Consider the following 10,323-nt stretch of genomic DNA (forward strand, 5'->3'; position numbering starts at 1 on the left):
GTAGTTCGGCAGAAAGGTGGCTTGTGTTTTCTCGTCGCTAGTTTGACGCAGCCAGCCAGACTCAAGCGGGAAGTATGGCTAACGTTACAACGGAGAAACCGCTTTCACCCCTTTCTTGCATGCAGTCAAGAAGAATGGATGGTAATATTGAACGTATGTAATATGTTTCGTGGCATGTGTGTATTACAATGGGCCTGAAGCTACACATAATGTTGAGGGCACCTGTCATTGTTAACATGTATTAGGTAGCATAGGAAGGCATAACGACCTGATAGCAACCAAGTTAGCTGGCAAGCATCTTCCTGACGTTTTTTGTGCAATACTGGAATACCTGACATGCAAATGTCTCCAGAGGTCTAGATAGATATTTGTTTTCTCTTCTCCTCTGAATGCTTCGTTAGGTTAGGCCTGTGCCAATGCTATTTAGACAGAGTAACTTGTCGTTCATTTCCAATGACAGTTAGGTAGGTAGGTGGGTGAGTGAATGGGAGAATTTGGAACAATCAAACCTGTCAGTTAACGTTACAGACTCACTTTGTCGCTCACGTTTAATCCGCATGTTGTATTAATTAGGTAGAAATGTTTTTTATAGAAATATCTTAATTAAACTTGAACTCATAAGGATCTATGCCATCCTTCACACTATCTACTTGAATGGATTTTGAGGAATGATAGTAGATTCTCAAGCAGGGTAAGCGCTTTGTTTCCACTATCAAATGAGCCTTGTTGAAATGTCATTACTTATTTATTCTAGCCTTTCATCTGTTGAAGGATAAAAAACATATGTCATGCCAAGTAGGCCTAATTATTTTATATGTATGCTGTAGCCTACTTCCAATGGTATGTGCTGGAGTCGACATCATAGATTTTTGCCATCAGTTGGCTCTGGGTAAATGTTTTGTATACATTTGTAGTATTCATTAATGTTCATTGGGTCAAACTAATTTAGATGCAACTTGTTAAGCAATCATATGTACTGTACTTGTTGTAGCAGAAAAGTTGTAGAGGACTGAAATCCATCCATGGGATGAGACAGTAAACCGAGGTCCCTTAGTTCATAGTGGTTCGGAAAAAAGATCCTTGGCACTTATCACAAAATGAGTAGGGTGTTCCCCAGTCTCCTGGCTAAATTCCCAACCTGGCTTATTCTGGCCCCTATCCTCCAGTATAACTACTTCATTCATGAATTCCTTCACTCACTCTATGCACCGAGCTAATGTGTGGTGAGCGTAGTGGCACATGATAAAGAGGATGCTACACATTAATGATGATTAGTGAGTTTTTTTTTTTCTCACTGTAGAGCGCTTTTGGGGCTCTAAGCTATATAAATTGCAATGTGTTGTTGAATATAAACCTTAGAGGTTAAGCTTTTAAGCTTTACAACTACATATATTATTATGTTTAAGTTGGAATTGATATGGAAATAGCCGTGTATAGACTGTATAATATCTTGATACATGCTATTACTTAGTTTGATGCATATCTGAAGTATTTCCTCTGCTTTGGCCAGCTCAGCTACATTTCTGAACTTATTTTTGACAGAAAGTTGGCCTAGTACTATATTTTTTGTTTTGCAGAGTGGAATGAAGTGGCAGAGACAAAATTGTGTTTTTCCTTAGCAATAACTTCCATTGTAAGATGCTTTCATAGCTGTTTATGGTTTCAAAATGTATAACACATTTATGGATTTCGCTCAAGACAAGAGTGCACCCCGTTTGCAGGATTTATCTTAAGTTAGCGTCCCATGGCATCTGCACAATGTAGCGTGAGAGTGACCCGTCCACACTATTCACTTTGAGAGACCATCTGCAGTAGTACACCATGCTATCTCAGCCTTCATGATGCCTATAAGCACATCATGAATGCTGAATGGTGAAATTACTTGCCTGTGTCAAATCGTGGCAATAACTGTTATGGTCATGTGTTGTCTCTCATTTTGACAATTACACACAGTTTAGGCTGTTCCAATGATTGATCTGTCCTGAGGCTGTTTTTTATTAAATGTAGACTGTATAACTAGCAATATACAGGTAATAGGTGATAGGGGTGTTTCATCAGTAATTGACATCTCTTTTTTTTTTTTAAGTATATTTTTTGGGCTTTTGTGCCTTTAATTTTGACAGGACAGTAGAGAGAGACAGGAAGCGAATGGGTGAGAGAGTCGGGGTGGGATCCGGAAAGGACCACGGGGCGGGAATCGAACCCGGGTCGCCGGCGTGCGGTGTAGGGTGCCCCAGCCAGTTGCGCCACGGCTGGGGCCAGTAATTGACATCTCTTAAAAGTTATCTCATTTTTCACGTCTGTCCTTGATTCCCTCCTCATTTCCTTCTAGTCTTAATTAGAGGGAAGGACTAGCGTGTATTTTTTTCAATCACTATTATCAAGTCTCTAACTAACCAGAATTGTGCTGCTTAAAACTATTGTAGTGATTCCTAACACCCTCAGTAACAAAGTCATTACTATGCTATCTATCAATCATCCTCTTTGTTGTGACATTTTACAACCAGTGAGCTGCCTAGTTGCCTTGGCAATGGTAAACTTCAGTTGCTTATCAGCTATTCAGCTAGGCTGGAGGAGGGTCCAGGCCTATTCAGAGAGCTGGCCCATCAACCCAAAGAATAATATGTAGTATTTGTGAATGTACTGTATATAAGTACATATACAATATATACTGTATCTATATATATATATTGTGTATTATTGTTATGATTTTCATTAAATGAATAATAGTAATAGCTTCCTCGCTTCATGCTGTGTTCGTTGACTGTAGCCGGTTATCATTTTTGCTGTCAGTAGTTATTGTCTGAGTTCTGTGCTGCTATAGCAACTAAGCAGGTTCAGTTGACCCATTTAAAAATAGAGGATGAACAAGGTTTGCACCAGGCCTTCACTAATTGAATTAACACCTGCCTGCCCTGCAGATATATTCCATGTGAACTGCCTGTTAAAGGCCATCATTACAGTAGGCCAGTGTTCCAGTTTAACACAGTTATTTTCCCTAATGCCCTCATCACTGCACTGCGGCTTTGTCTCAAGATTCAAACTCAAATCTGTATTCTACAAGATCGCCTCACCAGTGGCATGACCTTTTGTCCGAACAGACAAAAGATTTCAGAATCTCAAAGTGTTCCGGAAGCTTTGGATACTTATCTTATCTTCTTTTTTTTCCTCTCCTTCCTTTAGGTCTGGTGGTAGACCTCTCAGATCACGGTCTTAACAAACTGGACTCAACATTGTTTTCCTGTGTGGACACTCACACGCTTATCTTGGACAATAATAGCATCATTAAGTTGGAAAACCTCGACCAAGGCACAGAAATTAAGCAGGTACACAGAGGCACTACAGTATGTTCCATGTTGCACAATAGTCTAACGAGGTCTGTCAGAATAATTAATTTAATTAATTTAAATATTTTTTAATTTTAAATATTGATGGTTAATGTAAACTGGACCGGCCAAGAATTGGTATATGTGAGACAAATTGTATTAAAAAAATGTGAAATGTGATGTGGAAATATCTATTTCTTTTCAAGTTGTCGGTTGCCAGTAATCGGCTGGTACGGATGATGGGGGTGTCAAAGCTCCGAGAGCTGAGGTTGCTGAACCTGCCCAACAATAGCATCGGGTACATCGAAGGCCTGAAGGACTTGGTTCACCTGGAGTGGCTTAACCTGGCTGGCAACAATCTCAAGGTAACTGGATTGCTCAGATATTCAGCTATATAGAACTTTCTCAGATACCCATGATGTTTTTTGACAGGTTAGTGTCAAAAAGTAGTTTATCCAAGCTACTAACCATCTTGTAAAAGATTAAAGCTTGCATGTGTAAGCTGAATTTTATTGTTTGATCAGTCCACTTCGTCTCTCTTAGGTGATGGACGAGCTTAACAATTGTGTGGGACTGCAGTACCTGGACCTCTCCGACAACAACATCTCTGTGATTGGTGACCTCACCAAGCTCTCTAACTTAAAGGTATTTACTAAGCTTTGTCTTCCTCCTATTCAGAATCATATTTTTAGAGATAATGCACAGTTTACATTCAGTTGGACAGTCAAAGGATCCTAAATTCAATTTATTTTGACTTGAGTTTATGTTTGTGTGTTATATATTAAGATTGATTTCCCTTTGGGTATGAATGTAGTGATATCTATCTATATTTAGTATTTGTTGTTGTTTTTGATCATCACGTTTTGGGAATGTGAGATAAACATTTAGAGAAATTAATGTCTATTTTTCTCCAGACACTACATCTCAATGGCAACACAATCACTACTCTGCGCTCTGTTCCTGCCTTCCTGCCCTCCATACTCACCGTCTTGGCTTTGGCGGAGAATGAGATTAAAGACCTGAATGAGGTAATGGTCTGAATACCTCAGTTCATCTGCGTTCCTTTGTCACTTTGTTCTTATGACTCTTAGGGTTCTCATGGATCATGGAATTTCTGGAATATCATGGAATTTTGAATTTCGTCGATTCCAGACATGGAAAGTCATAGAAATCATTGGTTGGTATATTGTGCCATCCATTATATAATAAGTCATGAAAATTAATTTTGTTTTGTCAGGGAAAAGTCATGGAATTTTACATTTGACTTATAGTGGGAACTCTGTACCCTTTTTATTTGATCTTGCTGTTCTATTTCCAATTTCACTCAGCCAATTTCTTTTCTAAATATTCTTCGCCATCAGGTCTCGTACCTGGGCTCTCTCCACAGCCTGGAGCAGCTGTCCATCGTTGGTAACCCGTGCGTCATGGCCAGCTCGACTCTAGCAGGCTCTGACTATCGGCCCTATGTGGTGAGCTGGTGCCTGAAGCTGAAGGTGCTCGATGGATATGCCGTGTCCCAGAAGGAAGAGTAAGTTCTGTAATGGCTGAATAAGATGGGATGTTTTTTTTTTACTAAGGACACTTAGTAAACTTGTTTCTGAAATACCAAAAACATCTAAATGTCATCCTAAACAGAGATAAGATAGAGTTGCAGGCATGGGATGTTTCTGTAAAGAGGGCCCAGATCTAACCTAGTCAGCTAACAACCAAAAGCAGACACCTTGCAGACACCTTGCAGACACCTGGGCTGTGTTTCAAACTGCACACTTCCATCAGTACATTGCTAATGTGCACCAAACTCTTACTTGCGTTTTGCCCACTTTTCAATGGTTAGTTTTGTCCCAATATCTGCACTATATGCTTAAACTAAGTATTTGAATTGTGCAAGTAGGCGGTTTGAGACTTAGCACTTGATAGCATGAGCAGCATCACAGTTAGCACTGCGAAGAGCTTCTTAGCAAGTTAACTGATATCTTTTGGGTGATGTGATGTGCTGCTGTACAAATGTTTCTCACATATCCGTGAGGTGGTCCATCACTGCAGAACGACATTGCGTGTAGAAGCATTGGCAGCTATTGGGAAAAACAGGTGTGTTCATCTGTCTATCACATGACCACGTACCATCAGAATGAATTTGAAGACGATACGCCAAAACTAGCTGCCTGTAAAACACCTTTAAAAAATGCAAAGTATAGTTGTATGCTGTTGCTGTAGTCTTGTCCAAACTTGTTTAATTCAACTTCTATGTTCTGACACAGACTCAAGGCAGAGTGGATGTACAGTCAGGGCAAAGGTCACAGCTATCGTCCGGGGCAACATGACCAGCTGGTCCAGTACCTGGCCTCTGTCTGCCCCCTGACGGTGACCACTGCTCTGCAGTCTGCAGAGGATGCCAAGCTGGAGAGGATTCTCAACAAACAGAGGTACTGTATCCTACAAACATACAGTACATCTCTTGTGTAAATAGTTGCTCTTAGAAATGCTCTTCATTATAACTTGGTCTATTTGTTAGCCTTGATACAGTAATTTCCCACATATAAACCGCATTGTGTATAAGTCACAGGACATTGTTAAAAGAAATTAAGTTTCAAGTTAAAAGAAACAAAACCATATTAACACCATATTAACTGCCCCCCTGTATTAACCTCATAGCTGAAGACATTTTGCAAAATCAATGTATAAGCCGCGGCTAATAGTCGGGAAATTACGGTAGTCATGTTGTGAATTTTGTCTTTAAAGTCTTTGTCGGTGTAATGACTGCTATATGAATCATCTTTGCTGATTGGATTATTCCCTGGGTCTCTTAGGCAGCACCAGAAGCAGCTGTTGAGGTCCGATCACAGGAGCAGCTCCAGCAGAGCTCACCCTGTCCCCTTTAATATGGAGCAGCAGACGCATGAATCATCTGAGCGGATGTCTTCACAGCCTCCCTCGCTGATCTACAGGGCAGGTGTGTGGGTAAATGTGTAATGGCGGCAATGCATATTCGTGTTCTGTTTGTGTTGCGTCTGCTGCAACAATTTGGTTCTACTGTTGTCAATGGAACTGGCTACAGCAGAAGTGATAGAGGCGTGTACATATGAAACAATTAGACCAGTGTTCTAAAACTATATTTGTGATCTACGAAAACCCATAACATGGTGTACTCAACCCTTTCAACATTCCCTGGTGACCAACTTAAGATTCTGATCATTCTATCCTATCATCATAGCAACATTGTTGACACTGTCCCCTGGGTACCATCCTCCCTAAGTCTTGGATGTTGCTAGGATGGTATCAGAATCATAAGTTGGTCAAATTGCCACATGTGATTGGTTTTCCCAGATTGTATCACATATAAGCTTTGTGAACGGAGCAATTCAGTTGCGGACCTGTCGTAGCCCAGAGTTTGTGAAGATGTCTTTTGTGGTGTGGAGAATCGTGATCCAACTGTGTGCATCTACTCCTCCTGTGGTCAGAACCGGTCGTCCAGGTGAACTCGTGGGTCGGAACGGACCCTTCGGCAGCGCCGATCTTCTACCCCGGCGTCTCCCCATCCCGCGGCGATGACTTCGCTTCCTTGCGACTGGAGGACGTGCAGACCGACGAGGAGAAGCTCCACGGCAGCCAGCTCTCCTCCGAGTCCTTCTTCCTGCCCGTGACGTCCACCGCACACCCACCCGTGCGCTCCGTCGACGTCGACCGAGAGACGGAACCTTTCACCGTCATCTCCCAAGCCCCGGCGCAGTCCCACGTCCCAGCCCAACCGGCGAGAGACGTCAAGGCAACGCGAGTTGGACAAAAGACGCCCACGTACAGCCTGGTGGTGTCTTCACCCACGGTGCCACACGAGAACTGCAGCCCCTCCGTATCGCCCGGAGAGAAGCACTCCGTAGGGAGGGAAGGGAGCGCGTGTTCACAGGCCGGCAGCAGGAACTGTGCGGAGGTGAACGGAGAACAGGGTCGTTTGGCGTCCGAGTCCGCTCCGGCGGAGAACGGCGGAGACGAGCCGCGCTCGCTAGACGCGGCCGCGGTGCGGATACAGGCGTGGTGGCGTGGGCACTGGACACGGCTCTGCCATCCGCAGGCCAAGGAGGTGCGGGCAGAGATCCGCTTACGCCGCATGCAGGAACACATCCTCTACTTGACTGCAGAGCTCGAGAGGTGACCTTTTTATTTATTCCCCCCAGAAATGATAGCTGTGTGTGTGTGTGTGTGTGTGTGTGTGTGTGTGTGTGTGTGTGTGTGTGTGTGTGTGTGTGTGTGTGTGTGTGTGTGTGTGTGTGTGTGTGTGTGTGTGTGTGTGTGTGTGTGTGTGTGTGTGTGTGTGTGTGTGTGTGTGTGTGTGTGTGTGTGTGTACTCATGCATGTGTATTTTCTGCTTAAGGGTGCACAAGCAACAGGAAGAAGAGAGGTTACAGAGGTTAGTTCAGGAGGAAGCAGTGAAGTGTCTTTGGAAGCAGGTTAGTGATGACTCAACTACATAACATCTCTCTCTCGCTCGCTCTCTTTCTCTCCCTCTCACTCACACACTCTCTCTCTCTCTCTCTCTCTTTCTCTCCCTCTCACACTCTCTCTCTCTCTCTCTCTCTCTCTTTATCTATCTACCTCTTTCTGTCTATCTCTCTCTGTCTCTCTATCCATCTCCCTATCTCTCTATCTCTATATCTACGTCTATATATCTGTCTCTCTCTTCATATATACAGTACATACATACACACAGTATGCTGTAACTGAAGTTGTCCATCCATCTTAAATTCATACTTTTCGATCCCTTTGTCCCCCCAGCTTCAGTCAGTGGTCACGTGGCAGAACGCAGTAATGGAACAGCTCAAGTGTGGCCCAGTCCTCCCCAGCTCCAGGCCCTTTGCCCCGTCTGAGAACCAGGCCCCAACTCAGACCGAATTGCACTCTTATGTCGACCACCAGGGGGCCCCACAGGACAGCATCAGTAGCAAAGTGACCGTTAACTCTCCAGAGCTTGTGTCACCGGTTGAGGCAGCAACAGCAGCAGCAGCACAGTCAAACGCTGTGGAAAGCAGTCAAGGAAGTATTGAAGAACTGCGTTTTAGCCTTGAGCAGAAAGAACAAGAGTAAGAGACACAAATGGAAGACAGAGACATGGACATGGTGCATTCGAGGTGGACTCAAGGCTAATCACAAGATGAACTCTCTTCTATTGACTCTCCATCCTGTCAGTACATGACTGGCCCACAAGTGTTGCTTGTCTGTGCTTGGTAGCTGCTAACACCGATGACCAGCAAAGGGAGTGAGCTGGCACTGAACATGTTTACCCACTGTGTGTGCTCAAAATGTCTGTCACAGGCGTGGCACAGCCTCCGTCCAGCTCTCAAAGTAATGCCAAGTCAAATAATATATTAAAAGAACTACTGAAAGCTGAAACGCTGTAGTGGTCTTATACTACTGATGATGATGATATAAGTTGTGCTGTGTCCCAAAGCCATTCTAGGAAGTACATACTGTATGTCGGACATCACTGAAGCATACTGTATGACACAGTGCAAGTGTCTGAAATGTATTGAACATGCTCTAGGGGCCATTGTGTGTTTTGCATGCTGGAGAAGTAGGATGATACAGCTGTGCCTGTCATGTATTGAAGGATAAACTGTATGGGATGTAAATACAAAACGAGTGTTTATGCGATTTTGCCTGAATGATTCCTTTATGTTAATGGATTTCAGAAGTTTTCTCTCTCCCTCCTCTCTTTCACTCTATTTCTGACCTTCTAGCCAGTGTGTGATTTGTTAAAAAGAAAAGGAGATATGATTTGATGAATGAAATTATACACATTGATGTTGTTGAAAGTAATGTTCATCTCCTGAGCATTTTTAACTAGTCATTTAAGTGCATATTTAACATGCAGACAATGGCCTATGTTATGAATAATATGTATTCATTTTGTTACATTTTGTGTGATTAATACTTTAAATATAAAATATTTTTGTGTTATCTACCTGCTCTTGGGAAATTGTTTCTGTTTCTTTCTACTTGGTCAAATTCATGCATTGCACATGTGTAGAAATGAAACAGAACTGGGTGTTTTTTCAGATATTTGTAAAATATTTTTATATTTGTTATTTTGAATAACAAATATTGTTCTCCCTCCTCATTAGCATGAACCTGCTAAAAAAAATCTCACTGGCAGAAAAACAAAACAACTTGTTGTTGTTGTTGTACCATTTCATGCATAGCACACAAACATCATAATGTGTAATAGAATAGAAGTAGGATGGTTTGCAAAAATTCATCAAATTTGCAAACATCTATGGTAGCTTGGATCAGTCATGAAACATCATGATGAATGTTGGATGATTGATAATTGACTGATGATTGATTGATGATGATGGACAGTTTCATGTGTTCACATGTCCCATTGTAATTCTTCCACTGGTCTGCAAGATGGGTTACATGTCGGGTGCCAACTCCAGGAAGTGCTGAGTCTCATTGGTCCTCCAAGTACAAGAAATGTAAGACATTTATCACCTATCTATTGATGATGAAGGAAAAAAGCATCACAAATAATTCCTTGAACACAATATCTGTACATGTTATAGCCGACAGCTATACATTGTGAATAATGTTGCTATGTTTTCATCAGAGTTTGTCTGTCTGTCTGTCTGTCTGTCTGTCTGTCTGTCTGTCTGTCTGTCTGTCTGTCTGTCTGTCTGTCTGTCTGTCTGTCTGTCTGTCTGTCTGTCTGTCTGTCTGTCTGTCTGTCTGTCTGTCTTTGTTTGTTTGTTTGCTTGTTCGCAAGATAACTCAAAAAGTTATGGACGGAAGAAATTTTGGGAGTGATCCGTATCACCGTCTGGATCTAGGAGGCGGTTATGTTTTCACTTGGCAGAGTTTTATGCTCAGTGCTTTTCTAGTTTGTTGTGCATTTTATTTGCAGACTACCTTTTTGTTTCATAGCTTCATACGGTTTGCATATATTTAGTTAGTAGAGAAATATGTGATAGGGCTTTAACTTTCTAAAGCTGGGTTGTCCACCTCTGCA

General features: G+C 42.3%; 1 protein-coding gene across 2 annotated transcripts; it reads left to right on the forward strand.

Moving 5' to 3' along the window:
• Nucleotides 1–27: 27 nt before the first annotated feature.
• On the forward strand, nt 28–9,269 carry cep97 (centrosomal protein 97). Of its 2 annotated transcripts, none has more exons than XM_062527472.1 (11): nt 28–153; nt 3,184–3,326; nt 3,533–3,691; nt 3,870–3,971; nt 4,241–4,354; nt 4,688–4,854; nt 5,585–5,749; nt 6,134–6,276; nt 6,785–7,469; nt 7,693–7,768; nt 8,094–9,269. In XM_062527472.1, the coding sequence occupies exons 1-11, from the start codon at nt 75–77 to the stop codon at nt 8,400–8,402; spliced, it is 2,142 nt and encodes a 713-aa protein (XP_062383456.1). In that variant the 5' UTR covers nt 28–74; the 3' UTR covers nt 8,403–9,269. The 2 variants fall into 2 exon arrangements, with proteins under 2 accessions (XP_062383456.1, XP_062383457.1); XM_062527473.1 differs by having other exon boundaries at nt 38–141.
• The last annotated feature ends 1,054 nt before the right edge of the window (nt 9,270–10,323 follow it).

Source organism: Sardina pilchardus, chromosome 23, assembly GCF_963854185.1.
Source record: "Sardina pilchardus chromosome 23, fSarPil1.1, whole genome shotgun sequence".
NCBI lineage: Eukaryota > Metazoa > Chordata > Actinopteri > Clupeiformes > Clupeidae > Sardina > Sardina pilchardus.

What these genes read in the sequence shown, in the direction of transcription:
- cep97 (XM_062527472.1), top strand. Translation starts at nt 75, where the DNA reads ATGGCTAACGTTACAACGGAGAAACCGCTTTCACCCCTTTCTTGCATG. An exon ending in AATGGATGGTAATATTGAAC is followed by an intron (nt 154 to 3,183) that starts GTATGTAATATG and finishes TCCTTCCTTTAG; the next exon opens with GTCTGGTGGTAGACCTCTCA. An exon ending in AGGATTCTCAACAAACAGAG is followed by an intron (nt 5,750 to 6,133) that starts GTACTGTATCCT and finishes TGGGTCTCTTAG; the next exon opens with GCAGCACCAGAAGCAGCTGT.